The sequence below is a fragment of the Salvelinus fontinalis genome, chromosome 15, assembly GCF_029448725.1.
Source record: "Salvelinus fontinalis isolate EN_2023a chromosome 15, ASM2944872v1, whole genome shotgun sequence".
Classification (NCBI taxonomy): domain Eukaryota; kingdom Metazoa; phylum Chordata; class Actinopteri; order Salmoniformes; family Salmonidae; genus Salvelinus; species Salvelinus fontinalis.
Genome location: NC_074679.1, coordinates 35,199,371 through 35,215,887, shown reverse-complemented (window position 1 = coordinate 35,215,887; position 16,517 = coordinate 35,199,371). Strand labels below are relative to the sequence as shown.

General features: G+C 43.7%; 2 protein-coding genes across 11 annotated transcripts in view; one reads left to right on the top strand and one right to left on the bottom strand.

Annotated features, from left to right (window-relative positions):
- Positions 1-1,875: 1,875 nt before the first annotated feature.
- Positions 1,876-5,752, top strand: LOC129811869 (insulinoma-associated protein 2-like). Its single transcript, XM_055863565.1, has one exon. It carries the CDS (start codon positions 2,302-2,304, stop codon positions 3,955-3,957), a length of 1,656 nt encoding a protein of 551 aa, XP_055719540.1. The 5' UTR covers positions 1,876-2,301; the 3' UTR covers positions 3,958-5,752.
- The window catches only part of LOC129811867 (ral GTPase-activating protein subunit alpha-1-like), an 80,745-nt gene continuing 68,977 nt past the window's right edge, over positions 4,750-16,517 (bottom strand). For 5 of the 10 annotated variants that reach the window (XM_055863553.1, XM_055863558.1, XM_055863557.1 and 2 more), the window contains 3 exons: positions 11,809-11,933; positions 9,104-9,212; positions 4,750-8,539 (listed from right to left, as the gene is read on the bottom strand). In XM_055863553.1, coding sequence (XP_055719528.1) covers positions 8,446-8,539; positions 9,104-9,212; positions 11,809-11,933 — 328 coding nt within the window. In that variant the 3' untranslated portion in view covers positions 4,750-8,445. Of the gene's footprint in view, positions 8,540-9,103; positions 10,171-11,808; positions 11,934-16,517 lie in introns of those variants that run through there. The other 5 variants (XM_055863556.1, XM_055863562.1, XM_055863560.1 and 2 more) reach the window with 4 other exon arrangements.

Genomic DNA, 16,517 nt, shown 5'->3' with positions numbered 1-16,517 from the left:
CGTAGGCTAAGCATGACATAGCCTGCTAAAATAGCTTATAATAAATAATGCAAGCTAGGCCCACAATTAAAATGTATTAGATGTTTTTAATACTACTTGATGCAAAGCCTAATTGTGATTTCCACTGAATGTGCATTGGATGTTATAACACTCTGTACAGAGACACCTCTTAATTCCCGAGGTGGCCCTTGTCAAGCGCACGTCAAAAGGAAGTACCGGTTCTCACGCTCATCCGCTTTGATTAATTTCCAGGGACGCCCCCTAACCACGAACCAACTCGGCACAACATATTGTAAACCACCAGGGCCAGAGCGATACGCTCCCTCGGGATAAAAATGCATTTGCTTCTCTGATCTCTTATCTGCGTCCCCAGCTTCGCAAGGAGGGCAGGAGAAACGTAAATGCTCTCTTTCCCGCTGGCAGGTTATCGGTGGGTTGGGTCTCCGCCACCAATTATCTTCTCTTGTCAGTGCCGTGAGCATCACTAAGCTTCTGCAGCGGAGATAACGCGTTGGTCTCACTAGGGAAAACGGACACGGAGATATTCTGTTAGATATTCCCATCGATAACGCAACAAAGAGAGAACAGATAGGCCTAGTGGAGATAGGGTGCTACGTCCCTAATGAAAAAAGCTATAGCACATCTCATTATCTTATGACCGTAACTGATAAAATAGCCTACATGTTTATACAGGCTGGTTCTGAATGCTGACAAATTAGGATGGCCATTTGTAAAAGCACAGTAGACCTAAAGGCTGAATAAATGAACATGAAGGACAGGCCTATCGATGAAGGTAGGTATACTTACCACTTTAGGCACTACCTAGGCTATATCATTCTGATAAGGGTGTCTGTTTGAATAAAAACAATCTGCATTCAGGCGACAGATAAAAGGTGTGGAGAGACAACATCTGTGTTTTATTGTTGATAGGACTAATTGGGCTCCTCCAATCCGAGTCACTGTACCCAGTTTTAATGACAGTTGGTAAAATCACGCACAAATGTAAAACATGAAGATGTCTGTTAAGGAGACGTATATAGGCTACTCAAGGGGAGCATTCGTAAGTCTAATGGATGTTTCTGTAACATTGTTGGCATAGGTTAGGTCCTACTAATGGCTGTTGAAAGATTGCATCTGGAAGAGCTCCCTCTCAAATTAAACGGCTTAATCGCGCGGTTACATTCGTTACTGCGCGCACAGCTTGCAGCCCCACAAAACAAATGAGAAAGCAGGTAAAGTGCATCAAATGGACAGATTAAGACAACAGACTTCTCATAAATGCTATAAATTACGCGGCATGCCAACAGAACAGAAAACCAAAACAATCATGTCATCTTAATTGCTAGTCGCTTATCAACAGCAGGATAATTCAAATCCGAATAACGAATTCCCAGAAAGGTTAGGCGCGTGAGGAAGCAAATCATTCATTCATTACGCACTTTGCTTGGAGAGAGGGAGTCACTCTATTATAATCAACATGATTTAGGAAATAACGACCTATCCTTGTTGTATTTGTGGCATAATATTAATATTAGTCATATGCAATGACATTATTAGGATTAAACAAAAATGTTATGGGCTATTTCTTATTTTGACATTTTCAACAATATTTGATCAAATTCTGGAGGTCAGTCTGTTTTTTCTTGCATTTGACCAGTTTATTAAACACATACTGTTCCTAAAGGACTTTCATGTATTTGCAGAAACTTGACTGTCTACGAGATAGTATAGTCCTACGCATCTCGGTAACACAGAAAAAACATTGAAAAATCACAAAACATATCTTAATTGCATGGTCAGGTTTTTTTTTATTGTTATACATCACTAATGTCAATGTAATATGGATAGCGTTAATTTAACGTTTTAGGACATCTTCTGATCCGATCTTGCAAATCGTGAATCACTAGGCAAGATGTAACGTTATTGATGGGTTATTAAGGAGAATATGGAAAATCAATGGGATGATAAAATGTTAAGTGTGTAACTGATTTATAATAATCCACTCCACATTAGTAATGCCTTTGTAACTGGATAGTCTCTTAAACGCTCGAGCGTCGCCCACTCCACTGTCCGTGCTGATTGGACAGGGCTTGGCCACAAACGGTGACTTCACAAAAAAACAGAAGGCGACCCCAAAGATAAAAAACAAGCCACGCTCATCGATGTGGCAGTGTCCTCCGTCCCTTTCACCTGTCAGTAGTCACCTCGCCCGCGCGCCTATCAGAAAGCGACCGCGAGCGCTCCTTCACGCGTAACGGCACTTCAAAGTTGACCCAGGAACCGTTCCGTTCCGGCGTTAAGATGCCCAGAGGATTTTTAGTGAAGAGGAGTAAACGCGGCTCAGCGGCTTCTTACAGAACTCGTAATGACAACGAACTGCCAAAAGTGGACATGCATGTGCATACACCGGAGGGGCGAACTGGTGTGCCTAATGCGTACCCAATTGTGCCGTTATCCGAGGATGGTACATTTGGAGAGCCATGGACCAGCGACCCGGCTGAAGCGGATCAGGTTCAGCTGCCGGAGAGCGCAGACAAGGTGGAGATCAGGGAGGACTTTGGGAAATACCCCCTACACTATCCCCTCACTGAACCGGACCATGACGGGTCTCCTGGCCGGGCTGACCTCTCCTATAGCCCGATAAAACCAGTTGGCACTGAGCTGGAAAAATCTTTCTTCGACCGGTGTATGAGTTCACCAACCGTGACAGAGACGTTCCCGATGAGCACGCCCGTGTCCTCAATAGAAAGACTTCTACTAAATCACGCGCCCTTTGGACACTCTGATATGAAATTCGACCCACCTGTGCACCTCTACCCATCTCTCCATCATGCTATGAAGCGCACGTACATGGAGCCGGAGCGAAAGACCAAGCCAGCACCCAAAAAGCCTAAAGTGATCAGGAAGCTCAGTTTAGAGGATGAAATCTTCACCTCACCAGTGCTTGGGCTGAGAATTAAGAAGGAGACCCCTGAATTTAAAGCAGCAACAGCATCTTCTGGTAAAAAGAAACCGTTGGGAGAATTCATCTGCCAACTCTGCAAAGAGGAATATCTTGACCCTTTCTCCCTCGCACAACACAAGTGCTCCAGGATTGTGCGCATAGAGTACCGCTGTCCAGAGTGCGACAAAGTTTTCAGCTGTCCTGCCAACCTGGCCTCTCATCGCAGGTGGCATAAGCCTCGTCCGGTTAACAACGGAGAGGCACAGAGCGCAAAAAAGTCACAACCAGAGGCACAGTTGCACGAGAGGACATCCGTGGAAGGGAAAGAGAATGCGAGCGAGTTGAGAGTTAACAATCAGCACCACGTCTCTCTGGACAGCTCCATTTGTCAGCGGTCCATCACGGTGGACAGCTCCCACAGACAAGAACAGATACTCAGGAGGGCACAGGAGAGCCCGCCGCCCTTCGATCCGCGCTACCGGGTCACGGAGAAAAGCATGGACCTGCACATCAGAGTGGGTGACAGCTCAAGCACAATGCATTGTCCGGAGACTGACGTTGCCTCTCCCTTCTTACAGAACTCCGGGACAGTTGAGGAGATTTACGAATGTCGCTATTGCAGCAAGAAGTTCCGAAGACAAGCGTATCTGAGGAAACATCTTGCGGCGCACGAGACAATCAAAGTCTCGCCCTATAACCAGATAGAGAGTGGGCAAATCACGTTTCCCTGTCACTTGTGCGGTGCCCATTTCCCATCCGCTGAAATTCGGGACAAGCACAGAGTTTGGCATGCAATGAGAGACGACATTCTAATGAATCCAGGGAAGATTGCGGGTAGACCAGAATTAATTAGACCAGACCTTACACAGGGAGATCAACAGATATTCACCTGTAAGCACTGCCCCTCTACCTTCTTCAGTTCTCCTGGGCTCACGAGGCATATCAACAAGTCTCACCCTACAGAGAACCGGCAGGTGATGCTGCTACAGATGGCAGTCCGGCCCGGCTGCTAATAGCCTAGTCTACTGCAACACTGTAACCCATGAGCAACAAGTGGATTCATTCATTACTACATGTGAAAGTATGAATGTGTTTTCTTTGTACTACATGTGATTGTATTGTAACTTATTATACTACCTGATCAGGTCAAAAACATTCACCTATTTTCATTACAAGATAGTATTTTTTGTGTTTGTTGCAATGACAGATTAGCCTACAGCCCACTATGACCACATTTTAACACTTGCTTTTGGCCATATATTCACTAATGTACACTATTGATTGATTTACAGTGTAATGATTGTTGAAACATTTAACAGTGAAAATGGGTATATAAAAATGTTTTAAATATTCAAGAGCTGTCATTTTAAGCATGTAATGAAAATAAGAGGTTGATCCTGTGAATGGGCCATCTCAAGAGTATCAGACCTCACCACCTTTATCTTAAAATGTAGTTCCTATGGAAATTGAATGTGCTTGTTCAGTATAGTTGTGGAATTGATTTCTAAACCAGCAAGGCTATCAAGATTAGTATTTTCATACAGAAAATCAAGCGTACCTGTTAGAGTATAAAACTGTTTTAGTGAGTTTAAAAATGTATTTATTCTATAAAATGTAATTGCTCAATAAATGCCTTCATGATGACGATGGTTACAATTATGTTGTATTTTGATATGTAGCCTAGCGAACATGAAAAAAAACTTACTTTGATTGTCAATAAACACAAGTCTGTGTGCATACTAATGATGGCTACTATACAGTATTTGATGAGATTCTCACAGAGCTATTCCAATAACAAGCAGGTGGTAAGAATACTTTTTATTGTCAAATTCCATTGCACACCCACTCTCTTTCTGGACAGCCATTACAAATGTATAGATACAAGTATGCCAATACTATTTCATTTTGTGTGATTGTGTGTAGATGTTATACCAACACATGCAGTTAGTAGGCCTACTGGCATCATGCAGTATTTGGTCAGTAGTAACATACAGTATAACTCCATAAATGAGCAAGTCATTTCTTTTTTAAATGTTTTTTAAACTTTACAGTATGTACAAGTTTCAGTCCCGTCTGAGTGTAGGGAGAGAGCAAACCAATCTTATCCAATCTCCTCAGCTTTAAGTAAGGATGCAGCATGATTTCCTCACTCTCTCTGGCAAGTTTTTAGTTCTCATCCTCGGTTATCTTATAATAACTCTATCGGAACGGATTTCAAGCTCATATATTCAAACGTAACACAAAAATAACATGGATTTGACCTTAGACATGGCAGCAGTTTTTAAAAGATATTACAACCAAAAAGGTCCAAAACAGGTATTTACAATCCCTTTCCTCTCTAGCAGAGAACCTATAGCTGAAAGCAAATAACGATAAAGTATAGCACAAAATAATAGCAGAATTCAAAGATAAAAATGCAGTGTTTGCCCTGTTAGTGTGTCGTAAAGTTGGACACAGTTGGCAACTGGAGTGACAAAGGGGTGGGTCGTTCTTGAATTGCAGTGGGATTTGCCTCCCTTGCCTTCGCAACCACGAAACACACTTTAAAATGACAAATATAGTTACACATCATACATGCTTTTGTCTATAGGGAACAGTTTATCAATACTAAAACATCATGTAAGTCCTTTATACTGCAACACTTTATGTTTATGCATTGTTTAAAGTACTAAGGATAAGGAAATTGGCTTTTTCCAGTAGTGATGTAGAGTTGTATTGACATGTTTTGGGGATTTAGTGATCGATTATTTTGAATACTAGAAAGTGAACAAAAGTATTTAATAGATTGTATAGATCAGGGATAGGCAACTCCAGTTCTCAGGGGCCGGAGTGCTGTCACACTTTTCCCCCATCCCTATACCTAACACAGCTGATTAAACTAATTGTATTCAAAACTGAAGATCATGATTATTTGATTATTGGAGTCAGGTGTGTTAGCAGGGGTGGGGGCAAAAATGTGACACCAATCAGGCCCCCGAGGATTGGAGTTGCCCATCCCGGGTATAGATAAATAAAAACAGGCCATTTAAAAAAAAAACTGTCCATCAGTTTTATGTCACTGGTGTTACCGCCTTGAAAATCACTCATTGCAAAGATATACAACGACCTTGAGCATTCCCTCCAGTGGCAAACTTATCGGGGAGGGGTCTATATTAAAGAAAATGTTTAGCTAATCACACCCTTTAAGTATGTCATAAATGTGAGGATTCCATTGATAATTTGGTGTTTAAATCCAACAGGTATTACTCAATTTAAATGAAGGGAAATTACATTGTGAGCAAAATTAATCATATCACTTTAGTAAATTATTTATATTTTTAATGACCTTACAAGAAAATCCTCAACCTAAAATGTCTCATCGGTGTTACTACTCCTATTGGTGGCACAATGCTATCATAATGGTAAACATTATTTAAGGTCATTAAGCTGCCATATTAGTTGATTTAGAATGGAACGATGTACCCAAATACATTTTTCTTTTTAAAGAAAAAAATTAATCCCCCCCCCCCCCAAAACTCCATCAGAACTCAAGAACGACCCAGGTACAGGTGTTGTTTGAGAAGCAGGCAAGGGTGGAAGACCACGATGAAGACCTGCTACAATACATGAAGCGGACAGGAGAGAAGTGTTCTAGACAAATAGCACATTAGCTTGCTGTGAAGCCCACCTGCAGAGACCCTAGCTGGAGTTTCAGAAGAACCCAAATAAATAAGTGGTGTCAAACTCATTTTGCCCAAGGGACGGCATTCGGTCTCCAACGAGGTCCAGAGGGCCACACTGAAAATGTTTTATACTCCCTCGCAGCCCAAATTGGCAAAAAATAGACAACAGTCTCGCTAATTTTCGATACTTCCTGTCTAGATTTAATTTAGGTGATTATTAGCGAGCTGGACAGTGAAGAAACGGTATATGGTTGTTTAAGCTCCTATTCAGTACATACTGTGTTAATACCAATACTTTACAGGAGGGAATGTCTCCATATCATAGGAGATGGTCCTCTTTCCATCCACATTTGTGTTGTTGCACAGACAGACACTCGACCATAACAGTAATGAGCTTTTTCTAGCTGTGGACAAAGCTACAGTACAGCGTTGTATTGGCCAACTTCAGGATGCAAGCTTTGTGATGACGTCCGAGGCAGAAGACCTCTTATATGAAACACAAGCAGAAGATCTGATCACACATCCAACCTTTGGTCGACGAATCTTGAAGTTAATAGAAGTTTAGTTTTTTTTTGGCAGCTATATTCAAATATGTACACAGACCAGATATGGTCCTCAACACTATACACCTTAAATATGTATTCTCATATATATAATATAGTCATCATAAGTGAAAAAAGGGCTGGTTCAATACAACACATTGTATATGAACAAAACTAAATAATCAGTAACATTCTTTATCAGGTGAAAAACAATTTTACAATCTCGATAAAAAAAAATACATGTGACCCTCAAAAGAACAACAGTAGTGAACTCAGAATGTCAAACTCAGTTGCACGTTTAGCGTGAAAACCAAAACCAAAATTTAAGTGCTTCACTTTAACCAAACAATTTCCATCTCACAATTCTAGAAACAAACATCTTCCAACTTCAAAACGTTCATCTCATCTTTGAACACTGGCTGACATCGCTTCAGTCCATAAAGAAAGTGACAACTCCTGTATATACAGAATACAGTACAAATATATATATAAATTTGTCTCACGGTGGACACAGTGACCAAATATGACAAATAATATTTTCTTACTTCGTGTTTCTTTGTTCTTTCTTACAAACTCTTACAATCCCTTTCCTAGTGGGTGCAGAGTCAGGTGCCCAGAGACCGGGGCCCAGAGACAGTGGCCCAGAGACAGGGGCCCAGAGAGCAGGGAGGACAGGATATTAGCCACTCTGCTCAGCTACAAGAGCAGAGAAAGACCACACTGTAGTTCATCTCAGTCTAATATCAAGTGATTTCAACCATCAACAATGCTACTTACAATGAACACATCTCGCATGTTGCCTTTATGCTTTCGGTACAAAACCAAACCGATGCTGCTTCTTTTATATATCTATGTATATTATATTTTGTGTAAGGTTTGAGGTGGTAGTGAGCATAGTTAACCTTGCCCAGGGGACTTGTGTATTCTGTTGGAGGCCCTGCTAGCACAAGCTGAGTCCTGGGGGCCCCTGAGGGTCTGGCTCTGTTCAAGGCCTTATCCTGCATCTTGGAAGGGTGGTGCAGTAGGGTTGATGCTAATTCTGACCCTGCAGGGCAGGCGTGTCCATGTCCATATAGTAGTGGGGGTACACAACATGCGATGCAGCACTGTTAGCAGGTAAAGGCTGGTAGTTGCAGTGCAGTCCTAGCTGTACAGTACAGAGAGTCAGTCGGTTTGTCTGAAGGCTGTGACCTCATGCAGGGCGTTGCATGGAGGACGATCAGCGGAGGGAAAGTCCGATCAGGTCTTATTGGCCGAGCCGGAGGAGCGTCGGAGCTTCATGGACATGCGGCTCTTGCTAGTACGAGGGGACATTGGCGAGGCTAACTGGTCGGCCCCGTCTAGCTGCACTGCTGCTGGACTTTCTCCCTCCTGACTCTCGAGGCATGAGCCTGTGGAAGGAGAGAGGGAGGGATGAAGGATAGGGGAAGAAACAGAGGGAGGGAAGGAGAGCACAGGCATTAGAGTCCTCCCGTACCTGCCCAGACAACCCACTACAGTCAATAATAAAACAGCAATGCTGAAGGTAGGGCCAGTTGCTGCCCCCCCAATACTACTGGATCTTACTCCTCCAGTCTACACCCTGCCTTTCTGAGGTTAGTCCCCAGCTCATATTAGCCTTAGTCTAAGGAAAGCGAGGGGAAAGTCAGTACATGCACTTTAGTTTCTACTACAGTGGTAGAGGTGTTACATCTCTTTGAAAATCATTGTTTTGACTTGTGTTTTAGTGACTATATTAAACAGAGAATACAGTTACCACCTCTTTTTAACTGTGATGAATCAAAGCATCAATGTGCATGAAATGAATCCAAACAACTATGGTGGTACTATTAAAACACAGGGATTTGACACCTAGACCGTCAGAGAACAATGCACAGGACACTAAAGAAAGAAGGAAACGGGGTAAGAAGGAACAAGAAAAAATGGTACTTTCACGTGTTCATGTTTTAGCGTACCATTCACAGCTAGCATGAAAGACCTTCCGTTTCAAGCCTTTGCCCTTTACCTTGCCGAGCCCAATGTTTTCTAGTGGAGTTTTGGGGAGGAGCAGAAATATCAAGCTCTCTTTGGTGGGGAAGATGAAGAGAAGCCACAAAGCCACAGGGGAGAGAGAGGGGAGGAGAAGAAAGTAGAAGAGGAGACAACAGGACAACGGAGGTCAGTAGAGGTGAATTGGAAAATGGGGAAGGAGAGGAAAAGGGAAGAGGAAGTAATGAGGCAGTTTGAAGGAATAGGCAGGGAAGGAGCGGTACAGCAGGGTAGAGCAAGCAAGGAAAGGATTGGAAAAACGCAAAAAGAAGAAGACAAAGACAACAGGAGAGAGAAAAGATAAGAGGTGTGAGCAGAGGGGGAATCAATAGAAGGCGCACAGAGAACAAAGACAGCAGAAGCACCACCTAAACACATCATCACACACACACTGTAACTGGCGCATTAATGCAATGATTCCACTTACTTACCAACATTTATGCTGTTTAAATATTGATCTTCAGGGCCAGCCATCTTCAATGGCTACATAACGTGTGTGCGTCTGTCAGTCCATGAGTAAAGAGAGCAACTGTACTGTGCTCTGACTGGGCTCATAAAACAGACTTGACTGCCTAACATTTACTGAACATTTCAGATGTAGTGAACACACATGTAAAGAGGTAAAGAAGCAGAGCTCTAGTAAATTCATGCTCAGGAACAAACAGAGGAACATAGTGGTTAAAATCAAACACAGGATTCAGAGTGGGAGTGATGATGAACAGAGGACAACACGAGAAAAGGCTTGAGCCTGTCATGGTGGAAGCATGCAAGGTCTGAGGTTCAATGTTAAAGTTAAGACACTCATCTGACAACATGATGGAGAAGAAACAAGAAACAGGGAACGATTGAGATCAGCAGATTTGGTCAGTGGAGAGAGAGAGACATAAGGATGGGGAGAAGTAGGGTGCTCATAACATTGTTACAAGTGAATCAGAAGGGAGCGGGGGTTTCCAGGAGTCTTACCTTTAGATATACACAAGTGATAGATTATGATCTAAAGGGGGAAACATAAAAAAAAAAAAAAAATGGAAAACCAAAAAAAAGGAAAAAATAAAAACAAAACAGAAATATGATCATTTGGGGTTAAGAGGAACAGAGTCCGTCGTGGACTGGTGTTATCAACACAAAGGCAAGAATTAAGGCAAGGTTTTAGGGCTGAAAGATACTCATCACATTCTGTACTAGGAGGCTAATGTATGCTAAAGCACAGGTCAATGACATAATTACATTACCATAATAATATTGGGGTATTTTTCAGCCACAAAACATGCTCATTTTTCTCATTGTGCAGAACAAAAACCGTGTACAATACACATGCATCTTTTTACAAATGAAAGGGTCACAAATTCAAACTGTCAAAAAGCAATGTCATGGACAGATTGAAAATCTTTAGTGATTTTTGAAAAAAATTCAAGATTGTATTTATTTTACTCTTAATGTAAGCTACTGCTTTTAATAAGCACACACCTTCTTACATCCGTGACTAACATTAGAAAGAAGAGGACAGGGAGAACTGCTCTGTGTCACAGTATAATGCTCTCCTTTAAGATTGGATATAAGGACAAGTCTTCTGGGTGACTGACCCTTTCATTTTCGGCATGCATGTGATGTAGCCTGTCGCCACCGAGCAGAGACAATGAAGCTGGAGAGAGAATCAATGTGATGTAGCCTGTCGCCACCGAGCAGAGACAATGAAGCTGGAGAGAGAATCAATGTGATGTTGGACCATGAGACCAGGTGTGTCAGCCAAACAAGCCCAGGTCCTGGCAGAGCACTTATCACTCCATGAGGGGCCCTAACTGGGGAGGGAGAGAGGGCACTACGCTATAGAGGGGAGTGTGAGACGTGGCTAACTGCTCCGTATGCGTGTGTGTGTGTGTGTGTGTGTAGGGGGGGGGGGGGGGTCTATCCAGGGAAAACACTTAGTGTGCATTGCTACAATAATACACAAAGAAACAACAGGTGCATAGACAGAACTAGTGCGGTTAAGGTTATTGCAGTAAGTGAAGGAGGTTTTCAATGCCAATACCTCCTAACTCGTAACTACACAGAAGAATTTGCGGATAATATCTCAAATAGGCCAAACTTCTCTACTGCTAACTAACACTACAAGAGCACTTAAGTAAAAACACTTTAAAGACCTACTTAGTTTTTTAGAGTACGCATAATTTGCACAACTTTTATTTCACTAAATTCCTAAAGAACATAACGTAATTTTTACTCCATATATTTTCCCTGACACCCAAAAGTACTCATTACATTTTGAATGCTTAGCAGGACAAGAAAATGGTACAATTCACATACTTGTAAATGATGCCTGAGTGTTGGAGTGTGAGTGTGTCCCTGGTTATCCGTAAAATAAACAACAAAAAAACACGGAAATTAAGCCGTCTGGTTCGCTTAATATACGGAATCGGAAATGATTTATACTTTTGATACTTAAGCATATTCAAACACAATACTTTAAGACTTATATTCAAGTAGTATTTTACTGGGTGACTCACTTTTACTTCAGTCACTTTCTATTAAGGTATCTTAATAGTATGACATTGAGTACTTTTTCCACCACTGGTTGCAATATATGAAAGATGGACTGTGATGGGCTACAGACCGAGTAGAGGGAGTGTCATACCGGGGTCTGAGAGGTGGTGGTGGTAGGGGGCGGGGCAGAAGACCCTCGCTGCGTAGTCCTCAAAGGTGGTTGGCTCTAGGTGGTGCTGGACGATGGTCTCCAGGTAACGGGCTCTCTCCTCGTAGCTGGTCCACAGGTCAAGGGTCAACGGTCATTCAGTATGGAAGACACTAGGGCACAGGACCTCTCTCACAAAAGGGAGGTACAATCTCATAGAAAATGTGAAACTGACCAGGAGGAAAAAATAAGGAGGTTGGCAATAATGCCCTTCGGGACTGCATTACCTGTGCAGCATTGTACCCACATACTTATTCGACAGAGTTATGATCAAATCTTACCCTCTCTCCCCGTGTGTGTGAACCAAATAAGTCTCCCTAATCAGAGACTCTCTGGTCATAATGACAACCATCCACTGCCATTAGAAGCTCCTAGGTAAAAAGAGACGAAAGACACAACCATCTCCGTCCAACCCATAATATCAAAAGTGTGTTAGGAAACCAACATTGGCTTTTCAATATCATGACATTTGGCAAGAGTGGCCTTTTTACTGTCTCTATTATCCAGTTAAGTAAAAATGATGGTATTCTGTTAATGGATTGGATTGGATTAGTTAGAATGTTGCATATGGCTTTCCCACATGAATACGGCAGGCAGATGGGCTAGAGAGAAGTGGAGAGAGAGGGAGCTAAAGACCAGAGAGAAAGAGAGAACATGGGAGAGAGTGACAGAGAGAAAGAGAGAGACAGAAAGGGTGAGGACCCTCTCCTGCTGGAGTGAGGAAGGGAAGAGGATATTTTGGGAGCAGCCGAGTGTTTCACTGCGCAGGGTGAGGAGCCACCTGGCGAACGCTGACACAAGGAACAGCAGCAAAACATTGTTAAACGGTAACACACACACACTGTTTGACATCTAACATGGTAAAGTGTGATAGGCTGCACAGCGGGGGGAGGACAGCACTCCAGTGGATCTGCCACCTGCATTTTCCCAGCACCCCACTTCCTGCTCACAGTTAAAGCTATCAAAGATGCCGCTCAGGGCTGTGAGAAGGCCTTGGAGCAGGGTGTGTGTTCTGTGTGAGTGCCTGTGTGTGTGTCACAGTAATAATGAAGAAACAAGTTAATGCACGTCAGCCAGCAGCCACCAGATGAGACGTCAACACCTCACCTCTTCATGCCGCTTAGAGAGAAAGACGCCCCACACGGCTCCAACACAACACGTCACTCTGACACCAGGGCACACTAACACTGGGAGGAAAACAACACAACCAATCTGGATGGATGTCTGAGATGGAGGGAAAAGGCAGATTCTGCAACACAGTGCTTCATCAAGTCAACAGATTTTCTACAGTTTACCCGCTCCAATGAAATGAAAAACATATCAGTGCGTGTATGTGTGTGTGTGTGTGTCAATTGGGTCTTGACATCAGTGCATCACGCTGATTCATTCAACGCCACCCAGACTGGTTACTGTATGAAGTACGTTCGAACCCAGTAGCAGAGCCTGTGTTTTAGGACACATGCCTATCTGAGTGTATAGTATCAGTACTGTGCATAACCCTCATTCACTGCACAAACGTTACTGTGTGAAGTGCTGCGTTGGGGGACCTGTATGTAGGTAGCCCAACATGCATTGTCGGACAACAGTAGCTGTGGCTGACCTCAGTTTTGAGAGGAGGAGTGAGCCATAGAAGCGCCACTGCTGCGTTATTTAATGGTAATCATTTCAGCCTCCTTTTCTCCTCTTCGCCTGTCCCTGCTCTGCGTGTGTCCGCCAACTCGCCCTGGTGTTGCGTCACTAATGCCACCCTGTCACCACGACAACTAATCCTCTGCACTGTTGACTTGAGATGCTCTTTTGTGTCTTCAAAAAAAAAACAACGAAGTGAAGAGAAAAAACAGATTTTTGCATTACACATCTTTCAACCATCAAACATGCCCTGGCCGGCTACAAATATACTGTAATTGAATTTGATGGGCATTACTTTTAACAGCTTGTTAAAGAAGAAAAGTGTCTTTAGAGAATGTGCATGGTTCTCTCTCCAGCCTTCCAGTCTCTCGAGTGGGGAGTGGAGCAGGAGAGGAGAGAGGGGGAAAAGAAAGGGGGCTTTTGTGTATCACCAGAAACTAATTTTCCCTGTGGATGAAAGGCAAAAAGGCAACAAGGGAAAAATGCACCTGGCTTCTCCCCCCCCCTCCTACAGAGCTTGTCATTGTCACCGCGCTCAACTCCCGGCTCTCGGAGGAAAGAGGACAAATTGCCAGTGAAGAAACACCAGAAGCGAGCTTGTTAGCACATTATCAGTGGTGGAGAGTGTGTGTGCGCGTGTGGCGGATGCTGTGTGTGTGTGGGGGGGGGGGGGGGGGGAACCGTGGTGGGTTACAGGAACAGTTCCCTGGCGTTGTGTTAATTCAGCACACAGAACATGCTGCTGCTGATAGCCTCCAAATGGATCACTTTTTTTGTTGTTGTGCCCTGCCTCCCTCCTTGCCCGTTATGAAGGAGTGAGTGTGCCAGGAGGAGGAGAGAGCTGCCAGCCTCCCCAGAGCACTGTGTTGCTCTAAACAAGCCGTTGCTCTCCTCTCTGCTCAATTTGGAGATGATTCAGGACCAAGAGCGTCGGCCTCTCCACTGAGCAGAGCAGAGCACCACTCCAATCACTGACCTGCTACACAGAGAGAACTCAGGCCCATCACTGACCTGCTACACAGAGAGAACTCAGGCCCATCACTGACCTGCTACACAGAGAGAACTCAGGCCCATCACTGACCTGCTACACAGAGAGAACTCAGGCCCATCACTGACCTGCTACACAGAGAGAACTCAAGCCCATCACTGACCTGCTACAAACCTCAGAGCTCACACACAATGACAACTGAACATGAAAAAAAAAAAAAAAGAATCCAAAACACACACTTCATCTGTAAAAAGAAGAGGAGGAGTCGGGAGAATTGACCCATCAGTTAATGCAGACAATACGCATGAGCTGTACAGAGGGCACATATCAGGCTAGCATTGAATTCTTTTAACGCAGCACTATTCCAAACCGCATGGACCCTTGGTATTTACAACTGTAAACGAGAGGGGAGAGGTGTAAGCCTAGCCAGGGGACCGAACTGACACCTACAGGGTGTCAGACACACACCAGCTGAGAGGATTTTTTTAATTGTACACTTGCTCATTCCTCCTCTCACACCACATCTAGCTCTATTTTAACCTAGCAGTCCTCAGTGGGGTGTTGCACTGCTGGCATCTTCAGAAAGAAAACGCATGCAGAATGTGGAGAGCCCACTGCTCTATTGTGAGACGAGAGCATAGCTACAGAGAGAGAGAGGACACATTTCCCAATGTCTCAGTTACTGTCCCTCTACACTGCCTCAATACAGCTCTGCAATGTGCCAGCCAGGCCACTGGGGCCCCACTAGAATAGCAGAGAGCCAATATGGACATGATCATCAACCCAGTTTAGAACGCACATTACATTCAACATCTGAGGCTCATCGACTGAAGCATACCGAACAGTAAAATGGCCCAACAATAGGGTTTTGGTGAAGGTCGGGGTTTTTGACACTAGATTTCTTCTAGGCTCTGGTCAAAAGTAGTGTACTATATAGGGTATAAGATGCCATTTTGGACGTAGCTCCGGTACTTTGAAATAACCACAGACCCCTGCGTGACTAGCGTTAGTCATCGGACCAGCGACTACAAGAATCCTAGGACTCCATTGCTTATCTCACAGCATGAGAATGATCAAATTGAATGATGGTAAAAAAATAATAATATGGGGTAGCAGAAATGGGCCCAACATCAGTGATTCTGACTGGCAGCGTTCATATAGCTACCTGCTTTATTCTGCGCCACAGGGCAATGGTAGAGAGAACAGAGCAGAAAGAGAGAAAGAAAAAACATCACAAATAATTTAATTTAAGGACTTTTACAGACTATGATTACAGAAATCTGTGTGTGCCCTGAAGTGCAGGGTAATCGGTTTATTCCCCCATCTGATGGCTGTGATATCGAAGCCCTAACAGTGATTTTATTACTGGGAGGACGGAGGGATGGAGGGTGCTGCGGCTGGCTGCCATAGCCCTCCTTGTCATTACAGCCAGTGCCCCCCTCGCTCCATCCCCAGCCACCAGATGAGAGGAGAGATAGCCCAGCTAATGCTTCTCTGCCTGGGGCCACACAGACATAGATCTGGGGCCCTCTGGAGTCAGATCCATTCCTATTAATCTCCTACCAAACCCAATTGGAGGCCTGCCTGTGAAATATTGCTCGCGGACCTGACCTGCAGCCCTGATTTATCTGTCGCCCGTTCTGCCTCTCCCCCCCGTCCGATGGTGAGATGGTGCTCACGCCGTGTGTCTGCTGACGCAAATTCAACGATTATGTAACATTTAAGGGCACAGAGGAGGGAGTGCTAATGTTATCCCGGGCATGAACAAACGCATATACACACTCGTACCTGGTAATTATGATTCATGAATTGCAGAAAGCGGGGCAGTTTACATGCGTTTCTGTCAATTGTTTTCTCCCTGGACTGTGCTCTGTATGTAGGAGAATCATTTATAAATCGTTTTATACAGCCAATACATTATATATTCTGTATATATATTCTATTAATTTGAACTGTACAGCCACATATCAGATGATACATTTCCTTATTATAGTGCAGTTCTCTATTGGTTTAAAAACACATTCCTAAAGGATGC

Excerpts from the sequence above, each read along its gene's own strand:
- LOC129811869 (XM_055863565.1), top strand. The coding sequence starts at position 2,302 with ATGCCCAGAGGATTTTTAGTGAAGAGGAGTAAACGCGGCTCAGCGGCT.